Here is a 26,248-nt window from a genome sequence, read left to right as displayed (position 1 = left end):
GTCTTGTTAGGTTTTCTACACGTCAATGTTGTGATCTGTTTTTATTTCTTACACATGCTGAATAAAATGTTTTAATCTGCAGTTAGTTTCTCTGATGAGATTGAATGTGGCAGATGACTGAAGGTTTTATTGATCAGCTCTAATTCTGTACATTTATCCTTAACTCATCCTATCCTTATCCTTAATCCATAACTCGCTCTGTTGCACTTTAGGTTGTTGGAATGTAACTAGGAACATTTACTCGAGTACTGTACTGAAGTACAAATTTGAGGTACTTGAAGTATTTCCATGACTTCATACCTCCACTCCACTACATTCAATTATTGTAGTTACTAGTTACTTTACAGATTACATGCTGCACATCAGATTGGTCGGATCAATCAGATAAACAGGTATTGTGATCATCACAGTATACAGTATACACATACATGTAAATATATGGATCAGTTACTGTACTTTTGATACTTAACTTAACTACATTAACAACAGATACTTTGAGAATTTTACTTTTTTTCACATAAATTATAGAAACCTTTATAAACAGTTTAAAACAACTCCTCATGGTTAATTTTGTCTGATGGATTGGACGTGATGACAGTGAATACATCACGGTGTGTTCAGGTATCTATCTTCAGTTATTATCTTCACTTTCAGTGAACATGAACAAACTGTGGATGTTGTTCTGTTTCCATCTCAGCGTGTTGGATCGTCTCCTTCGAGGTCATTATCTGTCGTGGGAAATAAGAGCTCTGTGTGTGTGTGTGTGTGTGTGTGTGTGTGTGTGTGTGTGTGTGTGTGTGTGTGTGTGTGTGTGTGTAAGGCCGATCGGTTGCCAGCAGTGTGGAAAGCGCTGTGATTGGCTGGGAGGAAAACAATGCGGTTAGCAGTGACTGTTTCTGCTCTGAGTCACAGGAGACGTTTGTTTGGACGCTGCTGCTGCTGCTGGAGCTGAAATTTCAAATCAAACCAGAGTAGAACTCGGAGTAGAAATCCCCCGTAATCTCTCCCATCACTGCAGCTTCAGTCTGTCTTCAGCCAAACTCCACACACATAAAATCCACAGATTTGAGCTGTAAAACTGGAGCAGGTGTGACGTGATGGAGCAGCAGGTGATTCAGCCTGACAGCCCAGAGGAAAGGAAACGGTTCTGCTGAATGTCTAATGTTCAGTTCAAAGACTGCAGCAGGAAAAAATACTTCTGGGTCAGTTACACATTCATAATCAGAGGTGGAGAAAGTTTACTGAGGGTTAGATGAGCAACTCTGCACTGGCTGCACAGGAGACTCTGCTGCGTTATCACATGTTTGGCATCTTTGTTTTGTCAGAGTCCAGGGCGAGCACTTAATTTAACAACTATTATTCTAATATTAAATTATCCAGCAACTCTTTTGATAATCAATTCATGTTTTTTTTTTCATTATTTTATTAATAATGACTCAAAGCCATGACATTTTTATTAAACAGTCTGTTTGACTACCTCCTGGTTTCTTCCCTGTGTGATGGTAAACTGAAGACCTGTGAGATGAAACACTGATCGACAATTTCTCAACCAAACTAATCGATCTATGAAGAAAATAATTGTTAGCTGCCGCTCTCACTGTGCTGTACTCTGCACATCATTAAACACAATTAAGTGCACAGTGAATACATGTATAAAAATGATTTATATATGGATTATTTACATTATGTAAAAGGAGATGGTGATCTCTTATTTCCGCCTCGTGTGATAAAATAACCTCAACTCAAAGAGACCTGAGCTCTCAGCCTCAACTCCTGCTCTTCATCAGCAGTGTATTGATTATATGTGCACATTAAAGACGATCAGACGGTCACGAGCAGAAGAGTTAAAGCTCTCTCTCTGTGTCTCTGAGTGTCTCTCGCCCACCTCTGTGCTGTAGTACCTCGGGGAGCTCCAGCAGAGGCCTCCACCTCCCCACTGCTGCTCCTCAGGGACTCACACCTCCTCCTCCTCCTCCTCCACCTCCTCCACCTCCTCCTGCTCTCTGTTGTCTCCTCCATCAGCTGATCATCAGTGTGTGTGTGATGTGTTTTCACCTGAAGCTGTGGTGTGAACACACACACCTTCCTTCACACTCCTGGGACTTTGTTTACCTTCTCATTTTTCTTCCTTCACGTCTGTTTCTTTCGTTCTTTTATTTCCCTTTCTCAGTTTTCCTTGTTTCCTTCCTCCTCATTCATCTGTTTCCTTTTTTCCACCTACTTTACTTTATCTTCCTTTTATTTGCTGTTTCTCACTTTACCTGCTTTGTTATCTTTTCTTTCCTCATTGATGTTCTTTTTCCCTCCTTTTCCTTCCTCCACGTTTGTTTCTTGCTTCCCTTCTTGTCTTCCTTCTTATTCCTCTCTTTCCCCCCTTTTTTTTTACATTTCTTTCTTGTTTACATGTTTTTCCTTTACATTATTCCTTCCTTTTTTCCCTCTTTATGATTTGCTTTCCTTTCTTGCTTTTCCTTGTTTCGTCCTTCCTTCTGATTCATCTTCTTCCCCCTTATGTCCCTTTCAATCTCCTTCCTTTCTTTCTTTCTTTTCTTCCATTTTCCCACCATCACTTTCTTTCCTTCCCTCTTTCTTTCCATCTCACCTCTTCTCCTCTTTTAATTCACCGGTTTGTTTCTTTTCCTTTAACATCATCCCTCTCCTCCTCCTCTGACCCCTTCATCATCCCTCTTAGTGTTTGTGTGTGTGTTTATCTATTTATTAATCCTGTTATTGTTATTAACAGCCATCGTTGCGGCAACCCGCTGCGCTGCAGGCACTCAGATTAGACACTTCCTCTCCTGTGGGCTGATGGGAAAACAGCCCCTGGCAAGAGAGAGAGAGAGAGAGAGAGAGAGAGAGGAGGGGAGTATGTGTGTGTGTGTGTGTGTGTGTGTGTGTGTGTGTGTGTGTGTGTGTGTGTGTGTGTGTGTGTGTGTGTGTGTGTGTGTGTGTGTGTGCGTGTGTTAATGGCTTCCTGCTGACTCTTCCTCTCTCTTCCTTCCCCGTGGACACAAACACTCATCCCTCTATCTCTGTCTGATCTCCATCAGCAGCCATTTTGAATCTGCTCTCAGTTTGTTGGCGTTACAGTAAAGTTTGAGTCCAGATGAAACTCATGGCACCAACCAGAGTGTGACATTTGTGTGAATGAGACTCGGCTGCTCTGATTGGCTGGTTGTCTCTGTGCAGGTGTGTTGTTACCTGTGAGATTCAGCTCTGCTTCAGAGGTTTTTCAACTTGATTAAATGCTTGATTAAAGGTTCAAGATTTAAAGTGTTTAATGTCATATGCACAGAACAGAAACATGTTCCTCTGTACTATGAAATTCTCCCTTTGCTGTCCACAGAGTGCCAACAATGTGAAAAGAAACAATAGAAATATACAAAATAAAGTAATTTTAAAGGCATCATGTGAAAAATAAATTAAAAAAAGCAACTACAGCAATAAAACAATGTAAATGTGAGTCAGGACAGTTTCATGTGCTCAATATTTACGCTTCTGTTGTTTTTAGGCATTCTGAATGGACAGAAAATCCACTGAATTAAACTTAAGGAGCTGAAAATATTAGTATCAACTAGTTAGAAACAATATCTGATGATGATTAATTGTTTAAATTATTTGTAATTGATCATGTCACATCCTGGTTTCTGTTTCCTGCTCCTCACGTGATTTTTGTTGTTGGTTTTCATTATCTTTGTTTTTTTTGGGACAAAACAACATTTTGGACTTTGTCAGTTTGTGTATTTTGAGAAATTCTGATGTTTATTTATCACAAATTGAAAGTTATATTGAGTTTGAATTATATTTAAACATGAACTCACTCACTCTGTCTCTCTGTCTGTCTCAGGAGGTACTGTTGAAGCGAGCAGCCGATCTGGTTGAGGCTCTGTACGGGATGCCTCACAACAACCAAGTGAGTCAGCAGCTTCACTCTGACCTCTGACCTCCTCTGAAGAGTCTGAGGGAGCACAGCTCTCACACATCTGAGATTAATATTAGATCTCACTGATTTGGAGACCAAATCATACAAAGAACTCTTTTTGTATTGAAACACATGAAGCCTTTTTAAATGTATTTTCTTACGTTTTGGTGTTAAAAAGATTCAGAATCACCAAAAGTTGTTACTTGGTCTGGTAGATCGCCTCAGCTGTTATTAAGGGTGTCACGATTTCAATTTTAAATTGAAATCGTCCGAAATTAAGTCAAAATAAAAAAATGGGATCGTGCTGCCACACTTCCATGTCACAGCTTGCCAAGCGGAAAAAAACACGTGTTTCAGTGCTGCAAGTCAACATCCTCTGGCTACTGGCTTGGCTACTTGCTAAGCCAGTGAATCATGTTGACAATGTTTGCAAGCTCTTCAGAAACTAGATGGCAGGTTATTACATAAAGTTATTACAAGTGTTTGTTACATTGTGTTGTTAATAAATGTTTTAAATTTGACAATGTAGTATGGTACACTACAACAAAAGTCAGATATAAAAGTCTAGTCTAAAAATAGCATAGCAACCTGTGCTTTAAAAGAAAAGAAACGTAAAAATCGAGAATCAAATCCAACCGTGACCTTAGATTTGAAAATGTAATCAAATCGAGGATTTGGAGAATGGTGACACCCCCAGCTGTAATGTGTGCTACGTGATCCTTTGGGGCAGATGAAGTGACTGACAGCATTACAGATCAGTGGACATAACTTTGATGGCAGCTGAGATCTGCTGGAGCAATCCATCCTCGTTTAAAAATACCAAAATTAACCTTTAATAGGCAACTGTAAAAAGATGCAGATGCTCACAAACATGCATGTTTTAACAGATAAATCACCAAAACACAATGATCAACAAACTGTAATATTCTATCCGCTCAGATTAAAAATTAGACACCCATTTTCTGAAGGTGTTAAAACAGTTTGGACACCTCTCTCTCCCTCCTCCCTCCTCATCCCTCCATCCTGTCTTCTGTGTGCAGGAGATCATCCTGAAGCGAGCGGCCGACCTCACTGAGGCGCTCTACAGCGTCCCTCGCAGTCACAACCAGCTGCCCTCTCTCACCAGCTCGGCCGCGCACTCAGGCATGATGGGAGTGAACTCCTTCAGCAGTCAGCTCGCCGTCAACATCTCCGAGGCCTCACAGGCCGACCAGGGTAAGAGCTCCACACTACAAGACTACACTACACAATCCTCAGCCTGACTCTGGCCAATCGCAGTCCTCAGGCTGAAACCTGACCAGTGAGGGTGAAGAGAACTAGCCAATCAGAGGCAGAGTCAGGCGGGTGCCTTCAACAGCCTAGTAAAAGGTACTGGAGAGACGTAAGAGACTCTCCAGACTCCAGAGGACACATAGAAACTGAGAGTCACTACAGTTCAGTCCAGGAGAGACCAGAAGACCATGAATAGTGTTCAGTAAACTTTATAATTTTGAAGAAATACCAGTCGACTCCTCCAGACCAGTAGAGATCAGTCAGTTCACTAGATTCCAACAGAGTTGTGTAAAGACCAGTCAAGTGCAGTAAAGATAAGTAAAGAGATCAGTGCACTGTGGGTCAGACCATGTCTTGTTTGTCCTGGTCTCTCCTGGTTCTGGTTGTGGTCTCTCTTGGTTCTGGTCCTGGTGTGTAAGGACGTCTCAGAAGAGAAAATGGCGAACAAAGAAACTGTCTCTGCAGTTTGCAGTCAGCTCCACGAAATTAAAGATGTTTGTCATAAAGTTCAGAATGCACACACACACACACACACACACACACACACACACACACCTCCTTACGATGGCATTATTGTTTTCTGCATCAGGGTTATTTTATCTTCCTGACTCTTTCTCCTTTGTCGTGTTTCTGTTACTTATGAGACATTGGTTCTGGTTCTGAGGTCTCGCTGAGTTTCTGGTTTCATCTGTTCGACTCAGATCACTTTTCTTCTTCTGACAGTTTGTTCAAATCAATCACTTCCTTTTCAGTCGTGTGTGTTTCCTTGTGTCTCCACTCTGTTAGCTCTGGGGATGTTTCTAGCTCTGTCTGTCCTGCTCTGGTCCTATTGTTAAGCTTTTTATTTAATCTTAAAGGGATTGTTTGTGTTTTTTGAAGTGGGGTCATATGAAGTACATATCTATAGTCGATCTGTTCCCTGCCGTGATCACTGATCAGCGCAGCCTCAGTTTGGAGAAGTAGAGAGCCGCTCCAGCCCAGACGCTCAGCTGTGTACTGCAGTGAACGAGGTCCAGAGAAAAAAACACCTAAAACAAGGCTCACCTTAAAAAATCTATAACAGTTCAAGTGCACATTGTATAAAGAAAATTCACACCACTTTGCATCGCTGTCAGACCGCCCTTTCTTTTGGCACTACATTTTCTCAACCGTAGAACCTCCGTATCCCTACGCTTTAGCGCAACTGGCAAAATACAGTGCGAGGCCCAGTTGCTAGATGAGAGGTTTACTTTCAATAAAAACGAAACTTAACAATTTCAGACACAGACAAGGACACAGACCGTAGAACCTCCCAGGGTTCGTACGGTCATGAAAAACCTGGAAAAGTTTTGGAAATTAAGATGGAAATTGCATTTTCTAGGTCCTGAAAAGTTAATGAAAAATAACATTTCCTGTAAAGTTTTGGAAAAGTCTTGGAAATATTGCATGGATGATATTTAGGATGTGTAAAACATAAATAAAATGATATAATGTGTGATTAAAACGGGCCCAGTCACGTATTGGTAAACATAATGACTGGCCACTGCTGTCAATGTTTTTTGTGCCTCTGATTTATGTCTTCATGTCACTCCACAAGTGGTCCATTCATTTGTCACGACGGAACTTCATTCAAAGCAGAGCTCCACCAAAGAGCCTGCAATCGTTGTGGAAGGTTATCTGATGTGCCAGTGTTTCCCCTATATGCATTCTGCTGCTGGATTTTCAGCGCTGCCGCAAAAAAAAAAAAAAAAGGCATGATTTTTGTAGGTGTAATATCAGGGGCGAATGGTGAATTTAAGTTGCACACAGTGAAAGCACTACACGCTATGTTGACTTGAAGTCGATTATTATTGTCATTACTACTATTTGTATAATTTTTACAAGTCACTGTTTAAGTTGAGTTACTGAAATCCTCGTCATCCTATTCAAAGGCTGCTACAGGCGACTCATCGGACCGAGGTGAAGTTAGTTTCAGGTTGGATGTTCGGCGGATATTCACTCGGGTCCAGCCACGACTTCACTGAGGTTCTCCCAGAGTTAGCAGCAGGAGGACGGTTTACTCACCTCACAGAGCCTCGTGGTGAATCACTGGAGACTGATTTAGGGACCGTCATTAAGTTACTTAGCATAAATATATTAATACAAAGTAATTGTTTTTCCAATATCTTCCATGTCATGTGATCCAGTGTCTCCAACAGCAGATTTTATTAGTAAACTGTACGAATGAGACACAGCTCTTTTTATTGTATTTTAGTACTTCCTCTATTTTATATGAATATTAATATGCAGAAATTATGTTTTTTTTCTCAATAGACTCCATGTCATGTGGCCCACTTTTTTTTTAAATCTCATTAGTAGTCACAATTTAAAGGGTTATTTTTCAACATTTTCTTCTGGGGGGAGTCGACCCTGGCAGGGGTGGAGCAGCAATTTTAAATGTTTTTTGGGGGGGGTCCCTGTTTCAGTCTCCAAAACTAATGCCAATCATTTCTAGATTTTCTTCAATAGGATATGCAAATAATATTGCATTCAAAATGTACATTATAGCACAAGATATAACCCAAGATATCATATATTCACAAGCAGTGACATACCACGGTATTAAGCAGTTAATTTATGTGTTTTCTTAAAGAAGTGTGAGTGACATTGGCAAGAACACTTTGTTCCCTCCCTCTTCTCTTGTGCTCTCTCCCTCATTCTCTCCATACTTCCCTTTGTCCTGACTCCTGGACTTCTCTTCCTTATAAACATCCTACATAAAGAAGTCAATATTAATATTCCTGAACATGGAAGTGTTGACTTATTTTATGTAAACTTAGAACAAACCTCTACAACCTTGATTTTGATTAGAAACATTCCTTCCTTTTGTTGTTCTTTTATCTGCTTTTTATTAATTATCTTACATAAATTTTGCTGTTCTAATCTGCTTTAACTAATCTTTCATCCTAGCCTTTACCATACTCTATATTATTGTATTCCTCTTATTATTTAGTATTTTAATAGTTTTATTGCATTTCATTGTCTTCATTTCTAGTCTCTGAGAGCAGTAACAGGGATGAGTTGATGTAGGAGATTTTCTTCATTGAAAAGAAGGTTTTAAGCTCCAACAAATAGCTTTAAGTTACGTAAATAAAAACCTACATGGCATTAATGCAAGAATATGACTGTACTACTATAAACTTGAATTAGTGCATTCGATTAAAAGCTAGCTTCCTGTTTCCCTCCTGTCACATAACTCCACTCACAGGACAACTTGACTTGAAAAAGAGATCAATCTTCTACTGCCTCTTCCTTTATGGCATTCCTAACAAAAAGAATAATGATCATGTTTATTAATATCAAAATCAGTGGATGTCTCCAGAAAGTTACCATTAACTTTACCTGGCTTGCTTAATATTAGCTAACATTCCACAAAGCAAGACAGTTATTTATACTTAAAATTCTACATTATTAACTAGTTAAATAACCATTTCATACCTCTGCTCTGTTCGCTGTCTGCGGCAGTGAGTGAAGGCAGCTCTGCTAGCATGTAATTGTTTTACTTTCCCGGGATGCCGGGACTAGTGGGTCTGGTCAAATGGCTGTGATTGGCTTGATGGCTGTCAATCACTCTAACTAGACCAATGGGTTTTCATGTACAGGAGAGCTACTCAGCATACTGAGGTGCGCTCCATTTTAGTACGCTTGTACACTGCAAGGGTGGGCACATGATTTAATACTTTAGGAAAAAGTGGTGGGGATGAAATGACTGTCAAAGTAAAAGTAGGGGTGATGCAACACCCCCATCCCCCACGGGTGTGACGCCACTGGCCCTGGACCCCCCTAGTGTTGCTAGGTTACAGACTCAGAGCACCGCTGCAACAAAAAATCTCGGGGAAACACTGTGTTCTAAGAATTTTGGACGTGTGGGGCGAACTATTTCTTTCTTAGCTGAAGCCAGCAATGGGACAAAATAAATGTAAAGAAAGTCATAGTGGTGCTGTATATTTTCCTGCTTTTCTGTCCTTTGCCAATCACTCCTAGGATCAAGATGTGTCTGTGGTTTGATTCAGAGGCACTGATGTTTGGTCTTGGAGATTCAATGGAAGGTTATGGAGAAGTCATTGAAAAGTCATGGAAAACTATTACTAAAAAAGTGTACGAACCCTGACCTCCGTGTCCATATGCATTAGCGCAACTGCGTAGGGATACGGAGGTACTACGGTTAAGAAAATGTAGTGCCAAAAGAAAGGCAAGTCTGACGGCAATGCAAAGTGGTGTGGAGTTTCTCTATACAACGTACACTTGGACTGATATAAATTTTTTAGGTGAGCCTTGTTTTAGGTGGTTAAATTTCACGTTTTCTCTGGACCTCGTTCACTGCAGTACACAGCTGAGCGTCTGGGCTGGAGCGGCTCTCTACTTCTCCAAACTGAGGCTGTGCTGATCAGTGATCACAGTAGGGAACAGATCGACTATAGATATGTACTTTATATGACCCCACTTAAAAAAACACAAACTTTCCCTTTAAAGTCCAATGTTAATTCATCAAATCTCATGTTCATACTCAAAACAACATGTTTGTCGATCTCTCAGTGCTGTCTGACTTCCTCTTTGTTCAGTTTGTATTTAATAAACAGGAAGAAATAGTGCATTCATCTGGGACTACTTTCAGCAGCGTATTGATCCACATGTGGTGCTCTTGTGAGTATTTGTGGCAGCAGGACAGTGTTTGTGTTCATGCTGATGATGAAGAAGATATATCAGACTTTAATACTTGTCAGGAGACACTTTCAGTGCTGTTTGAGTCTCAACATGTTGACAGGAAGAGAAATAAAGAGTCCGAGCAGACGTGAAGAGAAAAGCTCCGTGTTTCCTTTCAGCGGTCGTTCAGTAAAACGTGCAGCGAACAGCTTGTGAACAAGCGTCGACAGGAAGCAGATTGAGCTGCTTTTGCTCCCCAAACACCCCGCTCCACCTTCACCCCTCCACTTCCAGCCCTCCACCAAACCATCATCTGCTTTTCCCATCAGCCCAGCAGTGAACACCTTACAGGAATCTATGAGGTCATGGGAAACGAGGCTGCAGCCGCGCTGAAAATTCATAACTCTGTAGTTTATGTGCGTGGAGCTCTCTGGTCGGAAACATTACACCGAGGGTCTGACCGCCGTCCTCCCTGCTGTGATGAAGTATGAAACGGCTCTTTGTGCCCCTCGCAATTATCTGCCGTGATTAAAACATTAATAAAAACAGTGGCTCACAAGCCCAGGCCTTATCAGACGGACAAGGAGAGTAATTTACAGCACTAATTCAGAGCAGCTCGGCCTGCTCCGTGTCATCACGTCGTCCTCCTGAAGAGGGGAGGGTTGATCTGTCTCAGACTTTGTCTTCTTCTGGGGTTTGTCTTTGCTGTGCTGCTTCACAGGTGGAGGTGGTGGAGAGACGTCACTCCATTGATTATTAACGTCCAAATGAAAAGCAAACAGGAACAGTAAGAGTTAAATCTGAGTTATATCTGCTCTTAGATATCCTGAACTCATAGTTACAGGTTACTTACTTGCTTTTTCTCTCTGCAGCTACTCTGGATTGTTCAGCCTTCTGAACAATTCTGAACAAGCACCACAAATTGGTACCACAAATTTGTGTCAAGGGATTAGAAAGACTTTATTCTTGATTACAAAACAAACTTTTCAGTGAACTGAAGTGGAACAGATTCACACGACATGTTCAGAGCTGCAGCCTCGGAGGGACAAACACGCTGACGTCATGTGACCTGTGGTCAAACCTTCTGTTAACAAACAGCAGTTGTAGGAGGTCAGTTATAGAATTATAACTGATAGAATTATAACTGACCTCCTACAACTGCTCTTTGATGGACGATCCAAAACAAGAGAATCAGAAAAATAACTGGATTTATTTTAAGTTTAGTCTTGTAATTATGACTCCGTGCGTCACAGTAACAACGTCTGCAGCTCATAATTATGATTTCTGTCCACATCATTCATCTTCTATCCTCAGAGCTTCATGTGGAAGATGAAAAACACCACAGATGTGTCATCTCATTTCAGTCAACAGAAATAATAATAATACTACAGTGGCAAACTTAGAAAAACACAGTGAGAGTATTAAAGGGTAACTCCACCTATTTATCTCATTAAAGTGTGTTTACAGGTGTCAGAATGTTGACTGCAAGACATTACTCTCAAGCTGCGTGTAGTCTCATACACTGCCTCCAGTCATGTCACTTAGTGGCTGTGCTGCATTGTGCGTAATGTAATTAGCCTTTTTATTCCACCCATTCTTCTTTCTTTTTAAAACCTGCAGCCTACATTACCCACAATGCGACACAGCCACTGACTGAGACCTATAAACTCAGTCAGCTCTTTAAGGAAACAAAGACTTCAGCGTCTCTTAATGTAGAGAAAACATGTGTAGTTGATGAATGATAGAAACTCTGACAGCCAATCAGAATCCATCTGAACTTACAGGATGTCAGTTAGTTTGATATGAAGAACATTTTTCAGTTTCTATCTGTAGCCGACGTCTTCATGTGAGCTACTTGATGGTACTGAAGAAACACTCAGTGTGTTTACATGACACTCAAGAAAAGCAAATTACTGGGTTAGTCCGACTATGATCGGATGCATGATGCATGTATACACCTTAGTCTTACTAAAATCGGACCAGATCGGATTTCTCATAGTCGAATTAAAGCACCCAGATTATTCGATTGATAGTGGCATTACTCCTGCATTACGCTCCATGTATACTCGGACAATTGCAGTTGTCTGATTGAGTGGCACAGTCGAACTGTGGCTGTAATCCGACTAAGCTGTGCATGTAAACGCACTGACTTGTTATTTAAAACGTGGTGTATCAGGCTGCAGATCACACAGATATACTGACAGATCACAGATTGTCTTTACTGATCACCAGGATAACTGATGTTAGATCAGTATCTGGCACGACAACTGTAACCAAGTCTTGGACTCTCCAAACTCCTCACCTGTGGAGAACTTTGTTAAGATATATTTGTTGTCCGTCCCTCTGTTCATTCTTGTGAACGTGATGTATCAGGAACGCCCTGAGAGACTTTCTCAGAGTTGGAACAGAGAAGAACTGAGTGGAATTTGGTGGTCAAAAGTCACCGAGACCTCACAGAAAACATTCTTCACCGTTGCTCAACAATAAACTGATGAGATGATGACATCACCATGTTCTGGAAACAGTACATTAACTGGTGCACAGAGGCAAAATACCACCAGGTGGAAGTTCTGGTGTTTTGGTTGATAATTTCATTGATTATTTCTCAGTAATAATGAGCAACAAGCTGTCTGATCAGGAGCTAATGCTGTTGGCGCATAGTTCCCATTCTAATGGTGGTTGTGGAGATCCTGTGTGTCTCAAACTGAACAAACTTTCAGTGTTTGACGGTTTGCTGTCAGTTAATCAGAGCGCACCCCTCCTGCTCGTCTGCAACCGACACATGTTTGTATTTCAGTGTGAGGTCGGAGGAAGTGATCTTCTTCCCATGCTGCTGTGGACACAACACCAGAACAAATAGAACAGAGGACTGAGTGTGATGAAGACTTTCTGTTTTCATTAAAGAACAATCGCGACATTTAGTTTGAGCTGTGACGTGCTGCAGCTCCTCTCCGCTCCTCCACATGTGTTTCCCATCGCCGCCTCTCCTCGCCCTCGTCCCTGGGCAGCGCTCCATCAGCTGCTCCTGCTGGGAATTGCGTTGGGCCGAACCAGGAAGTTGGGGGTTGGAGCTGTAATGTGCTACTTGGCACACTTTGGCTCCGCTCGGCAAGCTCAGGCTGAGGTCGGTGGGAACTCAGCAGCCTCGGGAGGGGGTTAAAGGTCGGGTTGCTGCAGGGAACATTGGTATTTAATGCATCTTAGATGAGGGTCAATCAACAGGAGCGCAGGGGAGGTGGGCGAGGGAAGGTCAGTACAGCTCAGCAGTGAAGTGAGAGATGAAAGGCAGACTTCTCCTGTGAGGAGGAGAGCTGCAGGTAACATGCGTGATGATGTCACTATTGAGGTCACAGCGAGGAGATTCAGAGACTTCACTTCCTCTTATTTAGGCTAAAGAGTTCAAGCCGGAACCAGAAGCAGAACCTGAGGACTGTAACAGCTCTGATCAGGAATCCAGATCACTTCTAATTAAACAAGTCTCCTGTCCTGCTCTTTCTTCTTCCTTAGTTAAGTGTGTTGTGTCCGTTTGAGACCAGAACACAGAATCAGTGTGCTGAAGAACAAGGTGATCAATCAGATTACTGATTAATGATTGATGACAGAAAAACAGTACCAAGTGTGTATTTTTTCTTTTCATGACTGTGTGATCAAATGCTTCACAATAAACACAACTGTAGACACAGGAACATACAGATGACCAGGAACAAAAGGAATTAAACTTATTACAATTGATTATCAGAAGCATAAAACACACAAGATAACCTGAAACAAACTTAAAGCTTTTTATTTAATCTTAAAGGGATAGTTTGTGTTTTTTGAAGTGGGGTCATATAAAGTACATATCTATAGTCGATCTGTTCTCTACCATAATCACCGATCAGCACAGCCTCAGTTTGGAGAAGTAGAGAGCCGCTCCAGCCCAGACGCTCAGCTGTGTACTGCAGTGAACGTACGGTGAATATGTACTTTATATGACCCCACTTCAAAAAACACAAACTATCCCTTTAAAGCAGTATAACCAGAAAAAATGTAATCACATTTTAAATTCAAATTAAACATTTTAAATTATTTGATTTCAGTTTGAAGAAATTCAATAAGTGTCACATTCAAGAAGAACCTTTAAAAATAATGTCTACACGTGTTTCGTGTTTTAACAGTGAGCGGTTCACGCGTCCTGTGCTGCTCCATCATCACCTCCCTCTGCAGTACATGTAAATATATGTTTATAGTCAGGTGTGTGTGGGGGTAGAAATAGAAATAGAGTAGAAATATTTAAGTAAAGTAACAGAACTTCTAAGACGATGAACTCTCACTGACTCCTCACATATATTTAAGAGTTTTAATCTGTTCCCTCATGTATCCTTCGCGTCTCGTTTCTTCCAGCTTCAGCAGGTTTATAAACTCATGAAGAAGAACTGATCTCATGTGTTTCCTCCTCGCAGGTTACTCCCGTAACTCGAACAGTGTGTCTCCTCGCGGCTACGTGCCAAGCTCCACGCCTCAACAGTCCAACTACAACACCATCACGTCCACTATGAACGGATACGGAGCTGGGATGACCAACCTCGGCGTACCTGGATCCCCCAGCTTCCTCAACGGCTCCACCAACTCTGCTTATGCGAGTGAGTAACTATTTAATTTATAAAAACCCAAACCTCATCCATCTGAGAGGCAGTCAGCAGGACAATCATCTCTGAGTGTCAGATAAAGTGTAGAGGATATGTGTGCAATCTGAAACATTTTGCTGTTTATTATTTTGAAGAACAAAATGATCATTTGAATTAGCAGAAAGAGATAAGTTTGCTTCTGAATCAAGGTAAACTTTTTGAATCATGGACAAGACATCTGATGACAGGAACCGAAGTACCAGTTTAAAGGTTTCAGAGTCAGAGTCAGATACATGATACTGTTGATTAGATAAGGTCCAAAAATCTCCAGAGACATTTTCTCTTTTGAAATTATGGACTTTAGATTTTGTGCTCTTAATTATGTGTACGTGTCTTTGAGAATGACAATCTGATGTAACAGAGAGCTGCACAATGACGTATTTTCGTAAGCTAGTTCTGAAATTAGCATGGCGCTGGTTCCCTCTGTTTCTGATCCCTCCAAGTTCTGTTCATCCAGATAATTGCCACAGATGAACACTACTCTGTGATGTTTTAAGCTAAATTAAATGTGTAGCATTGAAAACCTAATGTTAGGCTATAAACAGACAACACTACGGTCACATGACTTAAATGTCACCACCACTAAGTGTCTCACTACACAGTAACATGGCAGTGGCTGCCATGCAAGGTGCTGACCAGCACATCAGGAGCAGTTTGGGGACACTTCAACATGCAGACCAGGGGAATCGAACCACTGACCTTCTGATAACAAGATGCTGGCTCTACCCCTGAGCCACAGTCGCCGCAATTACTATACAGATTTTCTATAAGCTGACCTGATATAAACTGTGTTTTGATAACCCCATTTCAGGAACTTAACTGAAAACACATTCAAGAAAATATAGATTTCAAGATGAGGGAACAGTAAGTGGAAGAATTCTCCATTATTTCTGGGTTTAGGACTCATCCCGCAGCACTCTGTGAAAAGAGGAAGACTGTTAATTTGTCTGTAAATTTATGTGGTCGTACAGGAAGTACACATGAGTGTGAATCAGCTGAGACGTGCTGCGGTCTGATACGCAGTCCTCCCTGTGAGACAGGACGGATAATTTAAGGCTAATAAACTGACTGATATTACTGCATATTGATTTGTTGGTTTCACAGAAAACTGAGAACATTATCAGAAATGTTCATCCTGGCTGTTGGTGTTATATTGATGTGGAACACAAGATAAAAGTAGGATAGAAATACTTGCTCTGTGTTTTTGGGTTGTTTGTCGGTGTTGCAGGACTGGTGCAGGAGATGAACAGTCTCAGAATAATGATAGTGAATAAAGTGAAGACGCAGGAGCTCAGCGGACGCTTCGGTAGTTTGCAATCGGCTCCGTTGTTCCTCTGAAACTTTGTGCTCGGCTCTGATTAACTCGCCTGGAGTCGGAGCTGCTGCTGCTGCTGCTTGGAAGGCGCAGGTGTGTTTTGGAGGCTGGTAAAGTCGAAACTCGCCCGCGGGGAGCGCTCCATTGTTTTGGCTTCTGTATCAAAGAGCTCAGCGAGTCTCAGCGAGACTCGTTTAGAAGGTATCGAGCTCAAACTGCGTCTCCGTGCCAGGTGATGTTGTCGTCCCTGGCGACCAAACAAAAGGTGGGCTCACATCTCGCCTGGCTGAGCTACAGTTTCCCTCCGCCGAGGCTCTGAGTGTGCGTGTGTGTGTGTGTGTGTGTGTGTCGACTAAACACCGCCACGCATTGTTCACCTCCTCCCTCCTCTGACTGTCCCCCTGTCCATCCTCACCCCTCCCTCCCATCCCCTTCCTCCTCCTCCTCCTCCTCCTCTACTAACCCCACTAACATCCTCACTGCATCCTTCATGCATTCATGCATTCATGCTTTGGGCCGAATCCATTAATATGAGCTGAAAACCACAAGAAGGAGCCAAAAAGACAAAACATGAGGAGGAAGAAGCAGCGATCCAGGACAGACTGATAGTTGTTGGCGCGAAGTGATAAATCACATTTACATTCCCCTGTTTCATTTTACAGTTTTCCATTTTCAAACGCTGTCCTTGAATCATTTACAGACTCACCGTGGTCCATAAAGTCTGTGCAGCTCTTAAAGGAGCAGTTCAACTTCCTCAGAAAGCCTCCTCTTCTGTTTCCGTGTGACAGCAACATCAGCGTGATAAGGACAAAGTCAGGACCGCTTAGCTTAGCTTACCTTAGTTGAGTTAAGCATAGAGACTGGAAGCAGGGTGAAACAGCCAACCAGTTTCTGTGCAGTTCTATATTTATCATCAATCTACGACACCTGTAAATCTCACTGATGAACATTTTAATTAGTTTAAGTGCCAAAACAACAGTTTGTATGTTTACATCACATTTAAATTACTGTGTCAAATTTAGACCAAGTAGGCAAAAAAATAATGTAATAGATTGTCTTTATGTATCAAACTTATTCCCTGACCTTGGCAACTGCTGTTGACTTCAGAATCCATTTGGCAGCTGTTATATCACTTGATCCTCATCAGCAGGGGGAGTTTCCCCAGTTATCAATGAAATTTCAAAATAAGACAAAAAAAAAACACATTTACTTACATGTGAAATCAGCAAGAAAAAATATGATTACTATTAAAATGAAAGCTGCAACTTTGTCTGTGGTCAGCATGTAATCTGTCAAGCAACAAGTAACTTCCCATTTTAGTAACTAAAACAGAAACACTCCGGTACAAGTACCTCAACATTGTACTTAAATTTGTACTATTTAATAATTACCCACCTGCCAAATTCATACACCAAACAAACAGGGAGCAGCACATCACCAGAGTAACTGCTAACTGTAGCTGCCCTTAGCTAGCATGCAGCTAGGAGTTCAGGCTGGAAGCATTAGTGTTTACACTTCCAGCACAGGATGAGGTTAAATTGTTAGCATGCTAACTTCAGTAGATATATCTGTTAAAACTATTTATATTCTGTTGATAGTTTTAGTAGATTTTCAATTTCTTACATATTGCCCTTAAAACACAGTACAGTAAATGTACTTAGTTACGTCACTGAGGACAACTGGATGAACTGCACCCACTGATGAAGATCATGTGATGTTATTAAAAGCTCCAGCTACTGAATAGATCCTGACCTGAGATTTATCTCATTAATATTTAAGTGAATTAAAACAATCAGAATCAAAATATGAAAAATCTACATATTTTGTTATGTTTCAGCAGCTTTTTTGGAACTTTGGATCGTTTCAGAAGTTGTCATGGATAAGCAAGTGTTAAAGGTGCAATATGTAAGCATTTTGGTGAAGTATCAGTAATAGACGTGTGTGAGTTATCTACTGAAGTTAGCATGCCAAGCAGCTAGCTCCCAGCCGTTAGTAAAGAGTCTGCTAATGCAACTAGCTGTGCTAACTCTAGCTGTGGCTAATTCTTACATAACGAACCTTTAACCTTGATTTCTAAAGAATGATGTGGCCGAGCAGAGCTGCTGTTTAAAGATGTCATTCCAACAACAACTAATTTATAATAACATTTCAATAAAATTAGAAATCTAAAGACATCACACTCAAGGGAGATTATCTGATTATCTTGTTAGCTCTCCATCAATTAGTCAAAAAGAAAAGATATACCTGAATAGTTAACTCTGTGTTAACCCTCCCATTGTCATGGAAATGCAGAGGTTCAAATTCATCTTTGTAATGATTTTATAAAAACTACTTTTGTCTTTGTCTACAAACAGACGATATTCTCTGTAAATGTTTCCTCCCAGTTTGGTCTTAATATCCCTGTTACTGTATCTGCCCTGTGAGCTGGGTGGGCTAACTGTTTCCCCTTGCTTTCAGTCATTATGGTAAGCTAAGCTAACCCTTCATGACTCTGTACTGACCACATTGAAGAGGAGGATTTTAGAAAATGTTGCACTGTTCCTTTAATCAGTTGTTTTAGTGCCACAAGACAAGCGAGGAGGTCAAGTGATGTGTTTAGAGGATTAAAGTTGTCATGACACACCTGTACACACCTGTACACACACAAACATACACACCACAGTGTGTGTGGATGAAGCTGCTACTGCTCTCAGGTTGGTTTTTCAAAGTCTTCAAGTTATGGATCAACTTTGCCAGACGTGCAGCTGTTTGTTACTCCAGATTCTCCTCGGCCCGACCCCCACCTCCTCATCTTCCTCTCCATCCTCCTCCTCCTGCATGATTCACCTCCATCCGATCACTCACTCCTCTGTCCGTCTGCCTGCTCGTTACCTCCTCCTCCTCCTCCTCTTCCTCGGCTCCCTGATTCATTCTCTCCTGTCCATATGATTTCTGCAGTCAAACAGAAGAGCGCCTTCGCCCCTGTCGTGCGGCCACAGACCTCCCCGCCCCCCACCTGCACCACCACCAATGGCAGCAACCTTCAGGGTGAGCATCCCACCCCCCCTCCCACGCCTGTCAGCACCCCTATCCACCTATCCATGTCCCACCTGGATGCAGACAGACACCCAGTGTAATGCTGATAATGTCTCTGTTATATGAAGACCTGCAGTTTAACACTCGAAGGTCAAAGTTGATCCATAACTTCTGGCACCGAATTTAAAGAGTTCAGATTCGTCTCATCAAGTCATTTTACTGAGAATTCTTCCTGTTTCATACACAAATGGGTCATTTCATCACAGCTCACCCAGAACTCAGAACTTTTCCCAGTTCGAGGATTTTCCTGAAAAAAAAAAAAAAGAAAAAGAAAAAAAACTGAGTAAAACATGATTTTAAATTGATTGGACCTTGTAAAATCCTGCAGCTGTATTCCGAGACTTAAAGCTGAGAGTTTATGAGTTTAATGTCATTTTGTGATTGGTTCAGGTTCCAGCATATAATGGCTGGTTTGTTGTTTACTAGATGATGTCATCTGGACATTTTTCAACTAGTTTCTGAATATTCTCAAGAAAATCCACAACATGAACTGAGAGGATTCAGGTGAGTTGGTATGAAATCACACAAAACTTTAAAGTTTTAACAATTCTTGAATTAGGTGAGTTTTTCATGATATCCTAGAGAAAGCCATTGTTCATACTTCAGACACTTTAAGGATTTAAAAATACAAGTTGGTAAAACAGATGTTATTTGCTGATGAGTGCAGTAATTGTCCGATAAGTAATTAAAGGTCCCATATCATAAAAACACGTTTTCTCTGGTCTCTACATATATAAGCTGGTCCTCCCTGAGCCTGCCGACTCCCAGAATGAGGAAAACAAGTGATTCCTGCATGGTCTCTGCAGCCCACCCACTGGTAACACGGTGCTCCTACAGGCTGTTCAGATTCTGGTCCTTTCGTTACGTAACGTCGCTCAAAGCTAGACATGCAAATTGTTCTGTTGTTGGTTGTAAAAATCAACATAAGTGCCTATATTCTGTCCCAGCTACAGAACAACAGAAGAGACAGTGGTTGCGTTTAATTTTTTATCAACAACGCGTGGTTCATGTTAGCATGTGTGTGTGTGTGCTAACCACTTCACATCGGACTGCTTCAGTAACGAGGGTCAGTACAAAGCTGGCTTTGCCTCGACACTGACCCTCATAAAAGGATCAGTCCCAACCATACCAGACCCATCAACTGCACCCGAGCCACCGAAAAGTGTTGCTGCAGTTTAATAGTATTTATAGTTGCCTTCAAGTATGGTGAAGTTAGCTGGAAATCGGCTAACTAGTTAGCTCTGCTTTGGTCCGCTATGCAGTGGAGTTTGAAGCGCGTTTAATGTTAATAATATTACGATGGAGCTTGTTTGTCACAGTAAAAAGTCTGGAAACATGTGCAGACTGGAGACAGAGACGATGCGAACAGTGTCCAAGAGTTTGGAGACTGAGCTGGAGACAAACACAGCTTTCGCTAGCTGTTAGCCATTAGCTTCATGGTGGTAAATGTAACAACACATACAAACAAACTAACATTATACAGACACACTAACCATTCTGAAACGTCCTGCTGCAGCCACAGAGTCTGTACTTCTTCAGGAGCCTCTCCTTCTGGGTCCAGTTCTGGGTCAAACTGGTATGGTTGAACAAAAAAATCTCCGCAAGCCATAGCGATATATCCACAGTAATCATTAGTGCATGCTACAGCTAACGCAAGGGGCATCCTCTCCCTGACAGTGACATAGCAGGCAGGGCTCTCCATGTGGGCGTTGACAGATGGAGCTCATTAGCATTTAAAGGTGCAGGCACAGAAACAGACTGCTCTGAATAGAGCTCTGTAGAGCGACTTTTAGACAGCTGAAATTCAGGACCATGGATGGGTTTGGGGCAATGCATATCGAATACAGAGCTGTTGGACCTCTGACAGCTGTGTGAAATTGATAAAATACAGTATAATATGGGACCTTTAAAGTAAAAACAGTCACGTGATTTCAAATCTAGTTCACCACGTCAATTTGGCCTCGTAAGGAAAAATAACACTTTTCATTTCAACATGTTTCTAATAAAAATGTAATTAGATAATAATGTTTCTCTGAATAATCTTTCTAGTTCAGGTTAAATTGTTCATAAATTTACATTTTTATGATTCTCATGAAACAGTGAGTTCGACCTCTAGGTTTAGAAACATCAGTGGGTTTATATCCTGATATTTGACGATAGAAAGCCAAATCCATCTGTTAGTGAAGGTGGTTTTGAACGTGAAGTTGGCTCTTTAAAGCTAAATATAAACCTAAATGAGATTCAGGATTAGTTTATCATTATGCAGCAAAAGACTGTATGATGAAGTTTCTGTCATCCCTCAGCTGAAAGACAAAGACGCTGCTCTGTAGTTTGCTCATACAGCAGCAGATACTTCTGTACCTCTTGGCAGACACAGCACTTTTACTAAACACTATTTACACTTTAACCATTAGGTCAGTAATAACAATAATGTAACTTCCTGTAACTGCTCATTCTCGTTCACTTGTTTGAAGAAAAAGTAAGAAAATGACTTGATAAAATGAATTCACTCTGCAGACTGATGAAGCGTCACATCCAGAGAGATTCATTAATTTTTGTACTTGTAGTTTAATGTCAGTGACATGTAACACATACTTGAGTTGGTTTCGGCTGAACTAATATGATATGTGTTTGTTTGGTCGTCTCTCAGCTATGGCAGGTCTCATCGTCCCACCAATGTGAGGAGGACCCTCAGCCAGATATGAAAAACACCCTGAATCCCCCAGCTGATGTCCCTGCCCACCTGAAACGCCGCAACAACAACGGCAGTGAAGAATCCTTCCCCTCATCCCCAGAGACCCCAACTGACCCACAATCCTTCACTGCCCCAGTGGAAAACGTTTGACTCTTCATCGATTAATTTTAGCGCAGCTTGACATCTTCACTGAGAGACTTCTGAAGCCATCACAGATGTCTGAACCAGTCTTCTCAGATGTCTGCAGTTGCTCCACCTGTGGAGGCTGAACAGGTCTCAGATCAGTTTGAACCACTGTGAGACAGGAAGTAGGCATGTCCACCGGGAGCTTCAATCTGCCGCAGTGACATCACAGAGAGAGGTTCAATCTCATTGGATAAAAGGACAGTTTGATCAGATATAGATTTTAATTTCATCTTTACATCACAGCCAACCAGACTCCATTTAGAAATTGATTCATTTCCAGCTCTCCATTAAATTCTACATAATATGAAATGAATCAGCAGAGTCTGAACCTGAACGTGTTCTGCAATCCATCACAGCAAAACCCTAACTTAACCCTAACCCTAACCCTTAAGACATGCAGAACAATCACAGAGCCACTACTGCACTAATTATGAAAGAACATAGTCATATTTCTTAACAAATTAAACAGCAGAAGCTGAGCTACAACGTGTGAAAAACATGTTTATATGACCCAAACACAGTCCAAGCACTACTCAAATAAACAACTGAAACATCAAACTTCGTGAATCACCCTGACCCTAGAAAATTGGCTTTGGGCTCAAAGGGTTAAGAAAACATCATCCAGTCCCTTCAAGAAGTTGGGACAGTAACAATATTTGCACATCTGATAAACTGAAACAGTTGTACATGTACGTGTGAGAATGAGGAAAAACTGTTTCAGCGTGTATAACACTGACGAACACGTCAACAAAACACAAGTTTGACAACAACTATAATAATTCAATTTAAAATACCTATTGTCAATTTGAGGTACACAGGTCTGCAAACACGAGCAACATAATAATAAATTAGCAATCTAAAAATACAAAACATGATCATGTAAAGATGAAAACACGGAACTGTCAGCGGCTGCTCATGTTACCGAAATGAGTGGAAATCAGTGGAGGATGCTGACAGTTATTTTAATATCATAAATGAAAAAAATAATGATGACACAATGAGGGAATAACTTAAATCTCTGCTGATTAAATCTCCTGATTCTAATAAACATGTGATTTTGTAGTAAATGGCTAAAATGCAGCGTTCCTTTGAAGCTGTGAGTCTATTTGAAATAACTTTATTTAAAACAGTACTGAACCACGTTTAACAATCAGCTACATTATGCAGCTTTAGTTTAATTAAACCTCTGATCTCTTGTGGCTGGATCAGAAGCCCTCGGTGGACACTGAACCTGAGTCAGACTGAGTCCAGAAACCAGATAAAAATCAAACATTTGATCAAATCTGGAAAAACCGTCAGACGGTTTCCTGATTGGATGCAGAGGACGAGAGTCCTGATAAAAAATCACAAGCATTTTCCTTTGTGTACCATAGCTTTTAATGTTTGTGTCTCATATTCTAAAAAGGAGGAAAATGCAGTAAGCTTTTAAGCTGAGGACAGAATGAACAAATGTCCTGCCGATGAGCAGATGTTACAATAACATTTGTCTCAACACAGTCGAGGCAGTCGAGTTTATTTTCCTGTTTTGTTTTTTTAGGTTAATTTTCTGTTATTTCTTTGTTTTTGTCTCATTCTTTAACTGCAGTACAATAGTTCTGTTCTAGTTCTGTTTGCAGGTGTGTCGAGTGGTAGATTTTAACCAGAAAAAGCTTGCAGCTGTTTTAATCACATTTAGGTACCAGACTTTTCTCCTTGTTCTTCTTCTGATTGTGCTTATTTTCTATGTATTTATAAAGTATGTTTTTGGGGAGTTCCTTTTGTGATTTAGGCCTGAATGATAGTCTCAAATATATATGTAAACACATTTGATGTCTTAATACCTTTTAGATATTGTAAAAAGAGTGAACAAGTGAGAGGAATTAACCCTTTTTGTAAAAACAAACCATCATGACGTGGTCACATCCTGTTTTTGAAGGCAGGACGTAAAAAAACGCTTTCATCACTTTTGTATAAAACTGCTTTTCCGATACAATATTTAACTTTTTGTAAACAGCATCATTTGTGTTTCCCCTGGTTCTTCTCGTCCTTTGTGTATTATTGTGAAATGTATAATCATGGTTATTTCTTAATGCACTACTTCTTTTTGTTGGGGCACTTAATAAGAGCAATGCATCTTAGCGAAAAAGAAAAAAGCTGAAAGTGGAAAAAAAAAAAGAAAAAAAAGATGAAAGCTAGAATGATATGCACCATATGTTTTTCTGGCAGAATCCTTGTCATGTGAATTTTTTTTAAATTTCCAAAGCTTATAGCGTCATAATATTCCTCCACTCTTCCTTTTGGACCAAGCTTGTCTCTTGGTAGACAATATTTTATCCATTTTTGATATTAGACCCGACCCTCGTCTTTGTGTTTTTCGGTGAGAACGATCGTACGATTTTAAAAACAGGAAGCAGATTTTAAAACCACTCCACCAGAACATTACGTTTTTGGGTCATTGATCTCAAGGAAACTTCCATCGATGTTGGTGTCGTTGTAGATGGTGCTGTTCTCGTCGTCACACACAATCTGGATCATTTACTTATGCAACTGCATTCCTGTTCTGTCATGTGAACTCATCTTCTTCAACGCCAGCACTACTTTTTTCTTTTGACGAGCTCTTCTCCTACTGGCAGAATTTGTTATTTTGCACCAGATGTTTGTCCCTCAGGTTCCCCAAGAGAAGAGAACGTTTGCATTTGCAGCACTGATCTAAAACTGACATGGCTAGGTCAGCAATTAGCTTTTTAAATAGCGCAGCCTGTTGGTCTCAATAAAAAGTTTAAAACTCCCTGATTTATTGGTAATGTAAAAGAAGTTTCTATACAACAATCCAGGATAGAAGCGCCTGGTTTACTAAAGACAAACACATCATCTTTTAATTATAACTTCTCCAGCACATCATTATTATACAGTATCTCAGAAACTGGTTTTATTTAAATGTCATATGGTTATAAATCTAATAACATGAAAACAATCTAATAAGACAGCCGTTTGCACCAACAGGGGTTTCAGGGCCCAGCTTCTCAGAACTGACATCACAGGACTGACAGTGTCAGAACCCTGAGCTGCCTGCTTGTTGTGATTGGCTGTAAAGTTTACAGCCAATCAAGCAGGAACAGTCCAGATTTAAGCGGTGTGGTGCATTCATCCCCGAAATCTCCTTTTCTTTGACTTTGAGCCTCAGTAATGTCACAGCAAATTTGGACTAAACAAGCTGCAGCCTTCATTCTGTCACAGACTGAAACCTACACTGTACATTTGCTGTTAACAGGACCGCTTACAGCAACTGTTGGTGCAACCGATGTAAATTCCTTTCTAATGATCAGCTGGTGCATCCTGGTCCAGAGTCATTACTGACTAACAATTTTGACACACAGAGATTGATACAAAGGAAAAAGTGCTACACGTCTCCATTATTTTCTTTCCAATTTACATTACAGGACTGTAGAAAAAGTTTGTGCTTAAAGAAAACTATCAAACATCCCTTTAACTCCTGAAGAATCGCCTGAATCTCTAAATTTAAAATCAAAGTTGAGGGCAGGAATGTGACAGTAAAAACTTATGCAACAGAAACCTTCAGTCACTGCACGATACTCTTGTATTGGCGTTTTGTTGAAGATGTGTCCAGCGTCTTTGTGGGAGAAGCCATTTTTTCAGCCACACTAATCAAATGAACGGTTGCACGTAATTTCAGTTGGACATGAACTCCCCTGTCCGTCTTTCAACAGCTTGCTGGTTTTGGTTTTTTGGTCACAGTTGTAGAAAGTTTTGCTTCTCACCATCCTGGTTTCAGTCGAGGTTTTAATAACTGCAAATATGCTTCTTTTTTCGATGTTTTACTTCAATGTGAAAGAGGGCAGAGGTACTGCATCTTTGTGAAATATGAAATATATCATCAAAGTATATCAAAGCACAATGTTTAATTAATGTCTTTAGAATACAAACGGGGGCAACACCCCCAGCTTTTCTTTCCTGTCTCTGGCCATGCTGTAAATAGATGCATGTTTTTGGGTTTTTGGTTTATTTTTTCCTGTGATTCAGTGCTTTTTGTACAGAAACAGTCTAATAAAGATTACATTTGGCTTGAACACTGTCTCACATTCTGTTGTGTTTTTACATTTAAGGTCAAAATGTGTCGCTGAATGGAGGTTAAAGCAGTAAAAAGATGTGAAGCGTTTTGAAGTCTGAGAGCAGTTTTTTCACTGAAAAAAAAAAAATTACACAACAAATCAATAAATGATCTCTGAATAAAATACACCAACATCTCCAATGAAGAGCGAGAAAAGCATCTGGATGTGACATTGCAGGCTAATGCTAAGCTGTGTCAATTTTTAGAGGCTGAGAATCACTGATCCTGCCTCTGGTTTCTACAATCCAAACTGACAGCCCCTTTCCAGTCGATTTTTCGTGCAGAATCAAAATCCTGACACCACTGATAAGAAAGTATCTCATAGGTTTCTGCACAACAGCAGGTT

The 26,248-nt window shown here is 40.8% G+C and overlaps 1 protein-coding gene across 3 annotated transcripts in view; it reads left to right on the top strand.

Annotated features, from left to right (window-relative positions):
• LOC119007873 (transcription factor COE3-like) overlaps positions 1 to 25,861 on the top strand; it is a 171,386-nt gene extending 145,525 nt beyond the window's left edge. For 2 of the 3 annotated variants that reach the window (XM_037077812.1, XM_037077813.1), the window contains exons 12-16: positions 3,848 to 3,913; positions 4,963 to 5,137; positions 14,299 to 14,478; positions 18,776 to 18,865; positions 21,564 to 25,861. In XM_037077812.1, the coding sequence (XP_036933707.1) occupies positions 3,848 to 3,913; positions 4,963 to 5,137; positions 14,299 to 14,478; positions 18,776 to 18,865; positions 21,564 to 21,595 (543 nt within the window). In that variant the 3' untranslated portion in view covers positions 21,596 to 25,861. The remainder of the gene's footprint in view (positions 1 to 3,847; positions 3,914 to 4,962; positions 5,138 to 14,298; positions 14,479 to 18,775; positions 18,866 to 21,563) is intronic. The other variant, XM_037077814.1, reaches the window with a different exon arrangement.
• Positions 25,862 to 26,248: the final 387 nt, after the last annotated feature.

Source organism: Acanthopagrus latus, chromosome 18 (genome assembly GCF_904848185.1).
Source record: "Acanthopagrus latus isolate v.2019 chromosome 18, fAcaLat1.1, whole genome shotgun sequence".
Lineage (NCBI taxonomy): Eukaryota > Metazoa > Chordata > Actinopteri > Spariformes > Sparidae > Acanthopagrus > Acanthopagrus latus.
Note: the sequence above shows the minus strand (reverse complement) of the source record. Positions and strands in the feature narration are given on the sequence as shown.